At 41.8% G+C, this 17,259-nt stretch overlaps 1 protein-coding gene across 3 annotated transcripts in view; it reads left to right on the top strand.

Moving 5' to 3' along the window:
• The window catches only part of LOC103704936 (MLO-like protein 9), a 41,859-nt gene that overhangs the window by 17,511 nt on the left and 7,089 nt on the right, over positions 1 to 17,259 (top strand). For all 3 annotated transcript variants that reach the window (XM_026803799.2, XM_017842234.3, XM_026803800.2), the window contains exons 7-14: positions 102 to 190; positions 578 to 652; positions 730 to 818; positions 1,956 to 2,005; positions 2,111 to 2,151; positions 2,238 to 2,411; positions 2,755 to 2,790; positions 2,888 to 2,955. In XM_026803799.2, the coding sequence (XP_026659600.2) occupies positions 102 to 190; positions 578 to 652; positions 730 to 818; positions 1,956 to 2,005; positions 2,111 to 2,151; positions 2,238 to 2,411; positions 2,755 to 2,790; positions 2,888 to 2,955 (622 nt within the window). The remainder of the gene's footprint in view (positions 1 to 101; positions 191 to 577; positions 653 to 729; positions 819 to 1,955; positions 2,006 to 2,110; positions 2,152 to 2,237; positions 2,412 to 2,754; positions 2,791 to 2,887; positions 2,956 to 17,259) is intronic.

Raw genomic sequence — 17,259 nt, 5'->3', positions numbered from 1 at the left:
TTTTTCCAAATTTAATCCTTATTCTTTCTCATGGAGTTTCTAATCCCAGTTCCTTTAGTATTTGATTGTCTTAATGACCTCATCTTGTATACATAATGCAGATCCTTCAAGATTCAGATTTGCTAATGAGACAACTTTTGTGAAGCAGCATACAAGTTTCTGGAATAGAATTCCAATCTTATTGTATATTGTAAGTGGACTTTGCTAAGTGAGCAAAACATGCCCCTATTTCTTTCAAAAATGACGAGAGTTGCTATTTGATAAGTTCTGACAGTTTGCACCTACGCTTTGACACAAAATATGATACTTGTCTGATGTTTTTGGCACGATATATACAATTTCTTTCAACTAACATGAAAGAATGACCATATTTAAAAATTCAAAGTTAATCTTGTTTGATGGATTAAACGCATTGCTTCATTTCATATATTTCCATATAATTTTTTTTGGCACTGTATGTCAAATGCCCAACCTTATGTCTTTATGCATATGTATGACAATCCATCTTTTTGCATATATATGACAATCCATCTTTTTGCATATATATGACTATCTCCTTAACTATCATCTTTTGCAGGTAAGCTTCTTTCGACAGTTTTTCAGGTCTGTTCGTAAGACGGATTATTTGGCAATGCGTCATGGATTTATCAATGTATGTTTTTTTTTCCAACGGCTGTTATTAAAAATCTCTTATGTTAAAGACGTGTTTAATAATTTGACATTTTGTAGGTTCACTTGGCTCCAGGAAGTAAGTTTAACTTTCAAAAGTATATTAAAAGGTCTCTGGAGGATGACTTTAAGGTGGTTGTGGGGATCAGGTACTAAGATCTCTGAACTTTCTCATTTCTCATTTTGAAGGAAATCACTAGGACTGGTTGCCTTCTGTCCAGTCAGAGACTCATTATTTTAGTTGTCTAGATATCTAAAGCCATTTACTTATCCTCTACAAAGTATCATAATTTGATGCACAAAGTTCTGAGATATCCTTGCAAGTGATTTAGTCATCTACTAGAGTTGCAGCCCAAAATTTAAACTTTTATTACTGACTGATAACCTTGAAAAACATATAGTTGCAAGTGGACTTCTGGAGAATAAAAAAGCTTCGCCTGCCACTAGTTGCTAATGTATAGGCATACTCACACCCATCAATAGAACATGCATATGACCTTGTAGAGTCAAGATTGGCTCTTCCAAGTATAACCAACCCCTAAGGTTTTAACTTTCATATACCATGTCCATCTGTCAGGCCAGTGGAGGAGGAGCAAGAAAGTGCATGCTATGTTATAGGTCTTTAAAATGCTTAAGGAGTATGGTATGCTCTGTAATATGCTTCACACAATTTTGAGAGAAGATAAAAAAGATGGAAGGCTAGCAATTCGATAAGACTCCAGAATTTGTAACTAAAAGTCGTAAGAGAATAATGCCATGATATATAAGATGACAAAGCCAAATGATCATCATTGAGGTAGCACCGCATTAGCCATCTCACAATATTTGGACCTAGTATGGAGGAGAAAACAATATCCCACTTCTTGATCTTCTGGACTGGTGCAGAGAGAATCATCTGATGAAGAAGTCTCTCACATGCTTTTCCCATTCAAATGAGAGAGATGCACAGATGGTAGAGAGGTAGTGGCTGAATGCTCATTGACGGATCACTAGCCCAATCAGCACTCTTGAACGGACCTAGTTTAAAAATAATGAACAAATGGCCAACTAAACTAGGAGTACTAACAAAGTTGCTCATCACATTTACTACCATATGCAAGCACGCACACACAGACAAATATGTTAATATGTGTGCATATACATTTACCACCGTAGGACATTTTCATTGTGAATGCCATCTTTCATATATTTATGACTAGAACTGTAGATTGCATACTTTTTCCCTTGCTGCAGTTGTTGTCTTTTGCTTCCCTTTCTGAACTTTGTTTTGACTTTTTGTTGACCAGTCCTCTCTTGTGGGCTTCTGCTGTAATAGTTCTGCTTCTTAATATTCATGGTAAGTCATAGCTAGAGCTTTGCATCTTCACCCAGAAAAGGAAAATATGTCCATCTACCACAAAAACTCAGACCAATTTATTTGACAGTTTCCTTTTCCCTTCAGGATGGCACGAACTGTTCTGGGTATCAATAATTCCTCTAATTGTAAGCCTAACCAGTTGCAGAAGCATTGAGATATTCTACTTTTTTTCATATCATTAATCTTACCAATTTTTTGATTTGTCATGTAGATAATTTTAGCAGTTGGAACAAAGCTTCAGGCTATTATCACTCAGATGGCAATTCAAATTCAAGAGAGGCATTCAGTAATTCAAGGAATTCCTCTTGTGCAACTCAGTGACCGACATTTTTGGTTTGGGCGTCCCCAATTAGTTCTGTTTCTCATTCATTTTACATTGTTTCAGGTTTGAAGGGCATTCCTTTTCTGAGATTTACTACTAGCACATGAAAACCAAAAAATCATTTGGATGTCAATTTTTTTCACTCAGTTTCAGTCCTATAAATAGTTCTGTTTCCTATCCATGTTATGCTATTTCGGGTACATAGCTATTTTTCTTTTGCATGCCACAGGTATGAAATAAAACTTTGTATAAATATTTATGACAATAATTTTACTTTCACAACCCATGTTTAGCCTGGTGACATTATTTATTTTCCATCATATGTTAGTTTCTCATGTTTTATTTTAGACTTAGCATATTTCATTTAATTTGATTAAACAAAGTATTTTTTTTCTATTTTATGCAGAATGCATTTCAACTTATATATTTTTTCTGGATATGGGTAAGACTTCTTCTAGGTCCTAATATTTTCTTGTAGCTATATGTTTTGGTTTTCTTTGAATGCAATTCAAATAAATGCTTCTTTTTTCTTTGTGAAGTATGAATTTGGGTTAAAATCTTGCTTCCACGAGAATTTTGATCTCATCATTGCCAGAATTTGTCTTGGGTAAGCTTCGAAAACATTGCTCTTTCACTGTGCTAGAAATTTATGTCATCTACGAACTTTATTTCTTTCTCCAATGCTGTGTTGATGCTGCGAAGGACTTGGTCCAGCAAAGAAATCAATTGATTTTTTGCAGGCACCTTCATATTTTGTAGCTTACTTTCAGAAGCAATTACTTTCATATTTTCAGAAATAAAAGGAAACCTGAATATTGGATAAAATGACTAAATGACAGTTATGTTGTTTAGTAAAAAGTGATGGCAGTATGTTTGATCAGAATAACATAAAATATTAGAAGAATATACTTGTATTAGGTCCTTCCATAAATTTTATTACAGGTTCCCACATATTATCAGTGTTATACTTTTTAGAACAAAAACTTTTAACTATTAGCCAAAGTTTGGAAAAATCAAGATGAAATTGGTACCTAACATGGGTGGATATTGTACAGATTTGTACATATGCACCCTATGATAAAGGGTATCGACCTAATATGCTTTGACATAGCCACTAGGCTCTTGCTATGACCTATTTTGGCCTAGGAAATTGATCTTTTTTTGTCTGCCTTATGTTTTATTATCTTAATGCTGAATTTTGCAAAACATATGATACAAATATTGATTTGTGTGCTCTGGTTGTGGTTTTCGATGTGGATAAGGTTTTTTCATTGTATGTTATGACATAACATCACACAACGTAGAACTAAAGGTACAGTTAAAATGTGTGTTAAGCAAGGTTTTGTGAATGGGTACCATGACCCATATCGCTTAGGTACCAGTCCAATGCCGTATGATACCATGTCGATAAGGTATGCTGGATCATATCAGTACAGTACCTGTTCACGGTAAAAACCTTTGTTATTTTTATTTTCTCAATTTTTTGGATTTAAGTTGTTTTAAGCTCTCAAAACTTAGATTTAGGTTCTAATTTTTTATTTTGGTATGTTTCAAAATTCATAAATCAAAAAAGATAATTAAGGATCTCGTCTAATTCCCCTTGGAGTATCTTTGTCGCTCATATAGACGTCAGGCTATTGTTCATAATTAAAGCCTGGGACTTGACTCCAACCTACATATTGCACTCTCACTGCGTCCAGCATTCTGTTTGACATGGATGGCAATCATATTACTGATCCTTTGCCTGATAATAGGCTGGCCATCTCATCTCAGAGAAGATGACTTGGATAACTCTTATCTAGTTGAGCTTGTGAAAGGTAGTAGCCACTTGAATATGAAGCCTCAGATGAAGGGTACGGATGCAGGTCATACGGTGGCTCTGCTAAATGGGATTTGGTATACGATGATGATTCAAAGTATCCACCAGATCATGACACTTAATGTTCCTATTATATGTGCTGCATCATCACCCTTCTCCTATATGCTATTATGTCCTCATGGGCTCTATGTCATGCCCTGTGGTCCACGTTGTACATGGCCCAAGTGTGAAGAGACTCGCCAATGAATGGCTTTATACAATGTGGCTACCAGTCATACGTACACCCATCATATCCACTACCACATGCTTACCAAATCCATCATTGCTTGAACTGTCATTATTACCACTATCATATCACAGGATCATCTAGGCAACTGATCATCCAAGAGCTCAATTGTCTTAGAATCTAAGTGAATTGGTTCCTCACTATGCATCACGGTAACCTCTCCTTAACATTTCCCTTTAGCTTAAGGTCTCAAACGTAAAGTCTATCTAATTTTGATTGGCTCCTCCTAACCTTTGTTGTTGTTGTTGCACAGCATCAAATGGTTGTGAGTCTACCATGTTTCACTCTATCCATTATTTTGAATTTACTCTACTTGATCTGCTATGATACTAGCTAGTTTGGGGAATGATCTTGGCTCTTCAAGCCTAGTTGGCTTTGCTGGCTCTCTAAGCCATCCAGTCATAGGGTCATCTTTAGTATGTATAAGTCATTGTACAACGGATCATTATACTTTAGTTCCACCTTCGTGATGCCCATCAATTTGAGCATACATTGTGGTACACATAAACTAGTACATTTAATCTTTTTTGGGCAAGCGGTTTCTTTGCTTGCTATGTATTAATGTGAAAGTTGACCAGTTGTGCTTCTAGCTATTCAAGGAGATTGTCTATGCAAGGATTCGAATTGCTATTCTTGAGGTCTCTAGTTGACTCACCAAAATGAACCACCATTTAGCTACAAATGCAATCACAAATATTGCATATTAGACACCATTTTTTCATAAAATATTAGTTAAAAGTAAGGTACGCGGTACCGAACGTACCGACGTACGGTGGGCACCGTACTGGTACGGTGGGCACCGTACTGGTACGGTACCGGTGCCGATGGGGCTGGTTCGACCTAGTTTCGACCCCGTCGTCGTTTTTTTCGGAGTTCTCTCACTTTTGATCTTTTTTGATGTTTTTATATTTAGATTTAAGGTTTAAACTAGATGATGCATCTTATTACTTTCAAATGATTCAAATAATGAGACGAAGAACATAAAATATCTTCAAATTAAGATACAATCAATTACATATATTTAAAACTCTCGAATATCTAAAATCGGGTCGAGTGGCAATGCTTCTCATCCATATCCGGATCATCAGCATAATAAGGAGGCAGATCAACCCATCCCTCTAACCAAACAACGTTGTAGTCTTGTATGCTCAATCTCCGAGGAATGCGCGTCGGGTTATAAGAACTCTCGGATCTCTCGCTGAAGCTCTGACTCTAAGAGGTGTCCTGTTGATAATATGGCTATGGAGGGGCTCATCCGAATATGTTGGCACCAAAATCCAACCCGTAAGACCTTTCGGGTTACGTAGGATAGTAGCCACCGAAAGATGACTCCGATGCACCATATCCATAGGCTGGCTGAGGCCGCAGATAATAAGAAGACTCAGAACTTGATACATCAATGGATCCTACTCTTGAAGAAAAGCAACGCTTTCTGACCCTCAATTTTTTTCGCACCTTAGTGTTTGCCTTTCTCTTCTTCCTACTCCTTTGGCTCTGCCTTTCCTTTCAGCTTGTTTCTGCCTCTGTTTAATACATTGTTCGGCTTTTATAGCCGAACGCATGCATTGTGGCAGCCACGCTGGGCGTTGTGACACTTTCAAAAGTGTCACAACGCCAGCCCTCTCCTTTCGGCTAGCGCTGTGGCACTTTTGAAAGTGCCATTCAAACCACAGCGCCTGCTTTCTCCTTTCGGCCAGCGCTGTGACGCTTTTGAAAGTGTCATAGCGCCAAGCACTTTTAAAAGTGCCATTCAACCATGCTTGGCGTTGTGGCACTTTCAAAAGTGCCACAGCGCGGGCACAAGGTTCGCGGTACTGAGCGTACCGACGTACTGTTCGGCTTCGGTAACGGTACGGTACCGGTGCCGAACCGAGTTGAACTGATACCGTACCGATGGGGCACATTCGGCCTGGTTTCGACCCCATCGTTTTTTTTTTTTGGAGTTCTCTCACTTTTGGATATTTTTTTGATGTTTCTATGTTTAGGTTTAAGGTTAAAACTAGATGATGCAACTTATTACTTCCAAATATTCAAATAATGAGATGAAGAACATAAAATATCTTCAAATTAAGATACAATCAATTACATACATTTAAAGCACTCTCAGATATCTAAAATCGGGTCGAGTGGCGATGCTTCTCGTCGATATCTGGATCATCAGCATAATATGGAGGCAGATCAACCCATCCCTCTAACCAAGCGGTGTTGTAGTCTTGTATGCTCAATTCTCGAGGAATGCGTGTCGGGTCATAAGAACTCTTGGATCTCTCGCTGAAGCTCTGGCTCAGAGAGGTGTCTTGATAATATGGCTGTGAAGGGGCCCATCCGAATATTCCGGCACCAAAATCCGACCCGTAAGACCCTCCGAGCTGCGCAGGGTAGTAGCCACCGGAAGATGACTCCGATGCACCATATCCATAGGTTGGCTGAGGCCGCGGATAATAGAAAGACTCAGAACTTGATACATCAATGGATCTGACTCCACATGGGAGGTCATTTGCAGCTGCATCCTGGCCTCCTGAACGACCTCGAGAGCCCTTCTTCGATATGCAATGGTATCCGACCGGCCTATATCAGACGGCCTACCGTGGTCCGTATCTTGTGTAGCATGCGTAAACTGAGACTCACCAATGTATCAAAAATCTCCCTCCGGCTGTGTCTCATAAGTAGTACCATACTGTCCTCCACTCCCTTCATGGCTAGTAGATCCATCACCACCAGAACTTTCATCGCTGTTAGTCCAAGTCTCCTCCTCGACACCCTCCATTGGGGCCCTTTTCTTTTTTCATTTGCTGGGATTGACGCCCTCCTGATCGAGTCGACTGGGTACTAGAGTGTCCTCGTCCTCGCATGAGAGGATCATCTTTCTGAACGGGAGCGTCGTACCAGTCATGCGGTGACTGGTTTCCCTCTAGCCACGTCCTATCAGCTGTAGGAGTGCATGGAATGTTGCGCTCAGCCTATTGCTGTGGATCGACCATAGCCTCGGTGGCTATGATGCTGGCTGGTCGTCGAGGCGATCCTGGCTCATCAAGCTCGGGCTCCTGCTGCTGGGCCGCAAGCCAGTCGAGCATAGGATTATCATCATCATCTGTAAAAGTCCTATAGATGGGATCTGCATACTTGAGCTTCACTTCCTCCTGAATGCATTTTAGCCTCAACCGCAGATTGTAGTGCACATAAATTAGGTAGTTGAGGCGCTTTTGTGTCAAACGGTTCCTTGTTTGCTGTGGATGAGGGCGAAGGTGGACCAGTTGCGCTCACAGCCACTTGAGGAGACCGTTTAGGAGAGGATCCGGATAGCTATCCGCTTAAGATTTTTTGCGGATCCGCCAAAATGAATCCACCATTCAACTGCAAAAATATTGAAGATAATTACATTTTACATATATGATGGCCTCAAAGTTGAAGATAATTCAGCTGCAAAAATGTCTTGCAGATTTGTATTGTACCTGATTCATAGTTGTCTTGCTCACGACAGCTGGTCGTTGTCCAAAGCTGTGGCTGCCCTCTCTAAATAATTTGGTCTGTGAAAAGAAGCTTGTTGTAGAATGTTAATAATATAAGATTCGATATATTTACATATACTACTAAATCATAGTTACCTCTTCTATACATGACGTGGCGACTTCTGGATTAGGCTCCATCTTATAAATAACATTACACAGAGCATCAAGAAGTTCATCATCCATACCAATTCCACTCTCGTACTGAAACCGGAGATTCAGGTAGTATGCTGCACATAGATAACACCATCAAGACCTATAATTATACAAATATATCAATCAGTATAATTATCAATATTATCACTTACCTGCTAGATGCAATTCTCTACCTATTTGGGATCCCCACCGCCGCTCAATGATGTCGATGTACTCATGTGCATGGGCTACATCTGCCTCCATGATCTGAGCCTTTGCCTTCTCCATCATGTGATACAAAAAGCCCATTTGGGGGTACCTCTCGCTATCCACGGCCCGCAGCACTTCATATAATGGTTTGATAGCCTTGATTATCGCATTGGCCCGCTGCCAGAATGACTGCCTGCTTACCAAGTCTCCCATTCTGCTTCCTTCAGTGTCGGCCTGGGCATATCTACTTTTCTGCCAGTCGGAACTGACAAACATCTGACGTAGGGCTCCTTTCTTCTCGATAAGGCTATCAAGTGCAATATAATTCGTAGCAAACCGTGTGACTCCTGGTCTAAGAATCTCTCCTCCTGTATACTTTCTCATTAATGAAAGAACCCAAGTATGGCTATAAATATATCTGGTGATGCGTTGGGCTATCTCCACCGTATGTTGCACCCTACGGATCTTTCCAATGTCCATCAGGATGAGGTCGATGCAATGTGCAGCACATGGGGTTCAGAAAATTTGGGGTCGCCGCTCCATCAAGACCTACCCGGCCAACTTATATTGCGGCCCGTTATCAGTGACGACCTGCACGACATTCTTCTCTCCAATCTGATCAATCACCTCCTCCATAAGTCTGAGGATGTATGACGCATTGTGCACCTTATCCGAAGCATCAACTGATTTGTGGAAGAAGGTCTTCGTATCACAGTATGTCAGAAAGTTGATGATGGCCCGCTTTGTCGGACCGGTCCAACCATCACACATCAGAGTGAGCCCATATGTGGGCCACTTGCTCTTATATGAGCCAATCCAATTCTGTAGCTCCTCCTTATTGTTGTCAAGAAGCTCACCGTAAATATCCTTCGGGCCTGGAGGATCGACACCGGGACCGGCAGACTGTATGGCAAAAATGGCAGACTTGTATGTATTGTCTGCAGCATTCGCTGGAATGTGGCTGAAGTGGAATCAGGATCCAATAGCTCGCCACATATCCTTCTTCTTCTCCTTCTTCTACATTGTGTCTACCCTTTGCTGCTTCGAATCTCTCCTGGGGAAGGCATGCGGATCTACATCATGGATTGACGCTCCTGGTGGAATCCCTCCGGAAGACTTCTTTCAGCTACCAAAACCACCCAGGATAGATGCAATCCGGCCACGTCCTCTGCCCTCGCCCTCTCTGACTGAGGTTGTCCTTTGAAACTCTGGATCTTGTCAGCTTCCACCAGAACCGGCGCTCGACTCAAAAAACGAGGGCCCAAATCGAGCCCGATGCCTCGCCACCTCCTTCTGTTGCCATCGATCATCCAGACTCGCCTGTATGGCAGCCTAGATCTGTGCCTCCTCATCTAGACCCTCGACCTCCTGTGACTCCATGAAGTGATAAGAAGGTGCTTCTGCAGCTTAGCGTTCCACCTCCGCTTTCTGCTTAGCAGCCCTCTCCTTGCTTGCTTTGATCTCAGAAGGTTTTTCCTCATCAGCTGACGGATGTTCGGTGGGTACTCCGAACACGTAGATATCTTACGAGAATTACCGACTAAGTGCTGCTTTAATCTGGTTACCCCTCCTCCCTTGAAGCACTTGTGGCAATAATTGCACTGAAACTGGTGCCGTTCACTGAGCATCTTTCCATGCTCCCAGCCAATATTACGCTCTTGGGGTTGCCCTCTCTTTGATGGCTCCATTCCTATGACCACATTAAATTTTTTTTCAATTTCTAATTTTTTGTAATTAAAAATTAATTTTTAAAATTTTTAATTAAATTATAAATTATATAAATTCTGTAAAAACAAAAGTTAATGTCACCATTTACATCATCCATATATCGACAACATATTAAAAAATTCAAGACGAAATGGAATCATTGAATCATTTCCTATTTTCTGGCAATTTTTGACTTAATTTTTTTAAGCAATTTAAATGAAATATTAAAAAAACAATGTAGAGGAAAGAAATTTTAACTTATTTAGTTTTTGCTGCATATTTTTTGAAGAAAAACGACGCTCTCTGACCCTTCTAATTTTTTTCACGCCTGCCTTTGCCTTTCTCTTCTTTTCCTCCTTGCTCTCTGCCTTTCCTTCACCTTATTTCTAGATTTGGCTTTAGCATTTGTTTGGCTTTTACAGCCGAAGAACGGCTCCGGTAACCACGCTACGGGTGAAGGTGCCACCCGTTGAGGCACTGTTGCACTTTTGAAAGTGCCACAGCGCGTCACTTTCAAAAGTGCCACATTTTGGCTAGACCGCTAGAGGCACTGGCACTTCAAGGTGCCTCTGGCCAGCGCTGTGGCACTTTAACCATAGTGCTGGCACTTATCACCATAGACCCGTAGCGGTTCGCACCGGTTCGAAGCACGTACCGATCGGTTCCAACCCAAATTGGATCGGAACCTATTTCTACCCCTGTACCGGACCGGTGCCAGTCTGTACCGGTCCGGTACGGGCTGAACCGGGCACTTAGCGCGTGGCTTTAGCCGTTGTCTGAACTCACCCCATACCTGTGCGAACCGGCTCGGTTCGCACCGATACGGGCATGTATTGGTGCGAACCAAGCCGGTTCGCATCGGTACAACCAAGGTCCGCCGTACTTTCGAGATATCAGGGGATGGGATGGTTTCCCCTCCCCCGAACCCCCTCCTCTTCCTTAGGCTATGGAACGTTACCTCCCCAAAGCCCCCCTCGGGGGGGAATAGGAGGGTCGGCGTACCGGTGGCGGCCCGGACCGGTACGAAACCGGTCCTGTACCGGTCCGTACCGGTCCGAACCGGTCTCGTACCGGTCCCGTACCGGTCCGAACTGGTTCTTCAACAATAAATTACCGGTACCGGATTTTACGCTGATCCGGTACCGGTCCCAAGCCGGACCGGTACGTACCGGCCCGTACCAACCGGTACAGACCGGTACGGCAGACTATGGGTACAACCCTCGAACCGAACGGTCCGATCCAGATTGGGTCGGAACCGATTTCCACCTTCGTGTCGGTCCGGTAAGGGCTAAACTGACCAGTCAGCAGACCATGGTGACTATAGGTACATTCCTTAAATGCTTTAGTTTGTGAAACACATACTATTTATGGCATTATTTTGCATGTTTAACAACATAAATTGTTTCCTATAGCGACATGATCCAAGAGGATCACCAGACTTAATGTAGACCATTTTGGCTACAATTGGTAGGGCTAGATGTGGCCCAAAAACAAGATCCGCCACATCAGAAAAACTGGATTGCATGTCAATCTTTCGGAGGCCATAAATTGGCCGTACGATGCCGAATTGAGATAAATTTTTTAATCAGATTACTTTTTGAGCTCTTGATGTGGCGCTGCTCCTTAAAGAGTACAATACACCAAGCAATTAGGTCCAAATTTTATTTTTGGGCTCTAAAATGGGCCGGTCAAACTAAAAAAAAAATCGAGAAAATTTTGACCGAGCGTATCTTCCAATCCAGGAATAATTAGGTAGAACAACTAAAAGCAAAGTCGATATAGAAGTAGAGATTAGAGCTGATCATGGGCCTTCTGGCCCGCCCAGCCCGGTTCGAAATTTTTCGGGCTTGGGCATTAAAAAAAGGCCCATGGGTCGGGCCTGGGCAGAAAAACCGACCCGGCCAAAAAAAATGGGTCGGGCCTGGTCGGGCCATTTTGGCCCATTTTCTGATTCCAAACAAAGAAAAAATCGGGCATGTCGGGTCGGGCCGGGCTAGGCGGGCCTAGGACCAGATTTATAAAGTCGGGTCGGGCTTGGATAAAAATTTAAGCCGACAGTCGGGCCGGGCCGGGCTTGGGCATAGCCATCGGGCCTAATTTTTGCTGTAGAGCCCGGCCTGAGCCCGGCCCGGCCCAGATTTTGATCAGCTCTAGTAGAGATCTACCTCCTATAGAGTTTTATTTTTTTTATATGCATTTTTGCTAGTCATATGTGTTTTGGATAAGCTAAGTCTTGTTCGAAATGAATGTGGAATCTGACCTGAATTGTGCAAAGGTGGATCTCATTATGATGAATAGAGGTTATGTATCTTAGTTATAAGGCAGTAATGAAAGAAAAGGGAATGTAGACCTTACTTTTGCCATCTTTCTATTTTTTTCTAAATTTTTTTTAAGAGACTTGGGTTGGGCAGGTTGAGAGAATTCTTTCTTTTTCTGATCGGATCAAGTTGGTATCAGAGCTTGGATTCTCTACATATTTGTGGGCCTTAGTTTATGGTCTAGACGCACGAGCGACACAAGGATGTCCTTGATATACATCAAAGGATAAGGGTGAGTATGTCTACTAGTGCTACCTTGTTGAATGATGAGATGGAGGGACGTCTCACGTAATTAGATGAGAAGATTGCGCAATTCACTAAGATTGTTTTTGGATTGGCGATACTTTCAACACACGCACTAGCAACTCCTTTAGGAAAGCTATCTCCTACGTTTGGCGATGAGGATCTACCGTACAATGAGGAGGTTAAGTAATTTGCGGACACTCGGAATCTCTCTCTTCAATCTTTTAAAGTTGAAGCTCGAATCGAGATTCTTGTATACAACGGAACTGTTGATGCAGAGAAACTGGACAACTAACTAGACCAGTTAGAAGCCTACTTTACTATCTACGGATACACTAGTTCCTAGAAGGTAGCTTTTGCCATCTCAAACTTTCCAACAATGCCCTTACGTGGTCGAATTCATACATGAGAAATGATGATATTTCTAATCTGGCATTGAGCAAATCCAAGGGCCTAATCAAGAAGCACTTCTACCCAATCGGCCATAAGGAGGATCGGTGGATCAAGTGGCAGTATTTATTGCAGAGTATAATCAATCTGTCCAGGACTACGCTACTAAGTTCCACAAGTAAGCTAACTCACTAAGGATCTCCATCGATGATCATCAGTCTTCATAAAGTACATCAAAGGTCTCCATGAGAGTATTCGGATGGAGCTAAAGCTCTTCAAAGTTGAAGACATCAACGAAACTAGCATGAAGGCCATAGGAATCGAGGAGAAGAATCGACCTAAGTAAGGCAAGAAGGGTGATAAGTTCAAGAAATATGATGGAAAGCAATTCATGAAGAGGAACAAAATAAGGAAGCAAGCCAACACGACTCAAAAAAATTATTACGACCACTATAGGATCAATAAACAAACCAAGAGAAAGTGTTGGAAGCTTCACCAGGTTGCAGCCGAGATAAGATGAAAGACGAGGATACGAAGGCGAAAAAGGAAAATGATTCCCAATGTGACAGAGGTTGAGGACCTATCTGAGCTTGAGCTAGCAGATGCATAATTAAGTCTAATGGTGAGAAAACTTGAGGCAGCAATTGACGCGGCTCTAGAGGCATGAGAGGAATTCTTCCACTTGAAGATCCAGGTGAAACAAAGTGTCATCAATGCTATTGTAGATCTCGAAAGCTAGAAGAACCTCATGTATAAAGGTTTGGTTCAGAAGATATGGTTGCAAACGAAGCTTCATCCATGTCTTTACCCACTTAGTTGGATTCAGAAGGACGTTGAGTTGAAGATCACTAAGTCGTGTGTCTTCAAATTCACAATCACTGAGAGATATATCGACGACGTAACTTGTGAAGTAGTTCTATTGGTTGTCTGCCAAGTTATCCTTAGGAAGTCATACATTTGGGATCAAATTGCGGTCTTATGTGGACGATAGAGGAAGTATTGACTTGTAAAGGATGGGAAGAAGTTTACGATAAATGCCTCCAAAATACAAGGAAATATAGACCTTGTGACCACTATGCAAGCGAAGCGACTTGTTAACACCTGCAATAAGTTTGTAATAATACGAGAAGCCTCTACCACTCATTAGAGGCTAAGCTCTGGCCCCTAGTTCCACCAAGGGCAAGTCTCCATTGTCGTCATCACCGAGGAAGGATGGCAAGGAGCGCCCTCACCATGGAGTCCAAATGCAAAAGTGGGATGGGTGGTTTGCTGAGTTCTAGAAGCAAAAAAGACTAAAGTCAAGAAAGGCCACTGGACTATGTCATCGAAATAAAGGTCACCAAAACTAGGTGCAGAAGGATTGAGCATTTGAAGATTGGCTAAAAGGGTTAGCTTCCAAGGAGAGTTAAGTGGTTCAGCCATGAAATAGGGAAGCAAGCATTTCCCCATCTTCAGCTCTAGTTTAGCAGGAACTAAATCTCCTAAGTAAAGGGAGTCCTGATCTAGAAGGATCACCAAATTCAATACTTTAGCTACTACGAGTAAGGTTGGACATGGTCCAAGAGCAAGATCTGCTACATTGGAAAGCTGAATCGTAAGCTAAACTTTCGGAGGCCATAACTTAGTTGTATGATGCTTGATTGAGACGATCCTTTTTTAAAATTAGATGACTTTTCAAGCTCTATGATGTGACTCAATTCCTTAAAAGGTGCATTTTATAGAGCGATCAAGCTCAAATTTCATCATTTGGGCTATAAAATGAGCCAATCAAATTGATTTTTTTTAAAAAAAAAAATTGATTAGACGTATATCCCAATTTAGGAAGAATTAGGCAGAGCAATTCGAGATAAAGTCAATGTGGAGTCGAGATCTATCTTTTGTAGAATTTTAACTTTTTATGTTTATTTTTTCACTAGTCATGTCTATTTTGGAAAAGTTGAGTCCTGTTAGAACTAGAAGAGGAATCTGAACCGAATTGTGCAAGGGCAAGTTTCACTTTTTTAAATATAGGCTATATATCTTAGTGTATTAGGCATCAATGAATGAAAAAGGGATCTAGACCCTACTTTCTCCATCTTTCTACTTTTTCGTAAATCTTTTTGAGATATTCGAGTTAAATGGGTTAAGGAAATTCTTCCTGGGCCACCATCGGATCATAACATCGCATTCCATTAATCAGGAAACCATGGTTCTATCTTATAAATCACATCTAGCAAGGCAGCTAAAACTGTCTCATCCAAGCCTATTCCCAGAACTTATATTGAAACTTTGGATTACATTAGGAAGCTATCAAGATATATATGTTAGCAAACAAAAAGATTGAACTAAAATACTTATAATAACATTCGAGTAGGCAAGGTTTATATTTGGATTACCAGCCAGACGAAAATCCTTCCTCATTTGAGTATCCCATCTCATCTTTATGATAATGATATAATCTTCAGCATGTCACAGATTGACCTATCTGATCTCGGCCTTGGTTGTTATCATCATAAAGGAAGTCCATCTAGGGAAACCTCTTATTATCAATAGCAATTAGCACTCGATATAGTAGTGTGAGCATGGTTTGCCGTACCGGTCGGTACGGGCCGGTACCGGCCGGTACGGGACCCTACCGGTACGGTATAGCTACATATTTCGGTACCGACCGGTACCGGCCCGTACCGACCGGTACCGGCCCGAACCGACCGGTCCGTACCGGCTCCAATTTTTTTTTGGCTTTTAGCCCCATCGGTATAGTACCGGTTCGGCTCGGTTTGGTTCGATACCGTACCGGTACCAATGCCCACCGATACGTCGGTACAATCGGTACCACGTACCTTGAGTGTGAGTGTCCTAACTAATTCCTTGGTTGTTTCCAGAATCAATAGCCTGTCACTAATTCTTCCACATGGCTTTCCTTCATGCCATGATGGGCATACCTGTTGTCCAACTGCTGCGCTCACGAACATAGACTACAATCCTGCCTTACTATCAACAAGACTCTAAAGTGCAACAAGTCTCTCTCCATTGTGCTTCCTTATCAAAGCTAACACCTATGTGGTTGATTATGAATTTTGTGGTTTAGGCCACTTCCACCAAATGCTTTAGCCCTTGGATTTTGTCTATGCCCATTAGAATTAGGTTAATTCAGTGGGCAGCATGTGGGATCCAGAAAATGCATGGCCTCCTAGTCATAAGAATCTTTTTGGTGCCCTTATACTATGATCCATTATCTGTAAACGCCTTCTACATGTTGGTCCTCTATCGTATCGATAACCTCCTTCATCAAGCTTAGCATGTACCATCTGTCATGCACCTTGTTGGAAGCATAAACTGATTTCTGGAAGAATGTCTTCTTGTCATAATATATTAGAAAATTGACGATGCTTCACCTACTTGGCCCACACCATCCTCATACATCATTGTCAACCCATACGTACCCCATTTGCTTTGCTAGGACTCTATTCATTTCTCTTGCTCCTCCCTGATTGCATCAAGTAATTCATCGTATATGTCCTTCAGTCCAGAAGGATCAATACCTTGACCGGCATCTCTGGATGGCTGACCATGCTGCAATAGTAGGCTTTGGAGGCTGTATTTGTAGGGATGTTGCTGAAGTGGAACCACTTTCTAATTTCTCTCTACATGCCCCTCTTCTTGTCCTTCTATAGCATCAAATCAATTATGTTACTTTGAGTTCCTCTAGGACGGGTATGTGGATCCAGGTCATGAATGATCTCTCCTATTGCCAACACATCTTTGCCCTTCTTTCCCTTCTTCCCTTCTTGCTACAAAATGTTTCAAACATAAATGCTCTCTACTGCCACCTCTGCAAAGTGGCTCTCACTATCTAGCTCTTGTAGCTTGGATCTGCCCTGGTAACCCCAAAACCAAAATCCCCTTATATTGTAAGGGTTCAAATGCTCTATGCTTGGCAGCCTCGTCTCTCTATCATTGATCATTTGGATTTGTTTTATATAGCAGCTTGAATTTGGAATCACCTTGCTAGAGCAGGGATTGGGGTAATTGTGACCTCACTTCCTCCACACTCCCATGCCCAAAGACCATCCGTGATGAGAAATGAGAGGAGAAAGGGTTAGGAAGACCTTTCTCCTCTTTTATCCTATAACAGGTCTAAAACTTGCAAGTATGGTCAAAATTGAGCCGAACCAAGCAGAACCAGGTGATTCCACTCAGTTTACACCGATTCAGACCATTTCTGCACCTATCCTAGACCAAAATCTGGAACTATCCCATTTCCATGCTAGTACAGTCAGGAGTACCTCGAACTGGGCAATTCGGGACAATTCAACAA

Source organism: Phoenix dactylifera, unplaced genomic scaffold (assembly GCF_009389715.1).
Source record: "Phoenix dactylifera cultivar Barhee BC4 unplaced genomic scaffold, palm_55x_up_171113_PBpolish2nd_filt_p 000097F, whole genome shotgun sequence".
In the NCBI taxonomy this organism is placed as follows: Eukaryota; Viridiplantae; Streptophyta; class Magnoliopsida; order Arecales; family Arecaceae; genus Phoenix; species Phoenix dactylifera.
The sequence above is the reverse complement of the archived record's forward strand: the minus strand, read 5'-3'. Positions and strand labels throughout refer to the sequence as shown.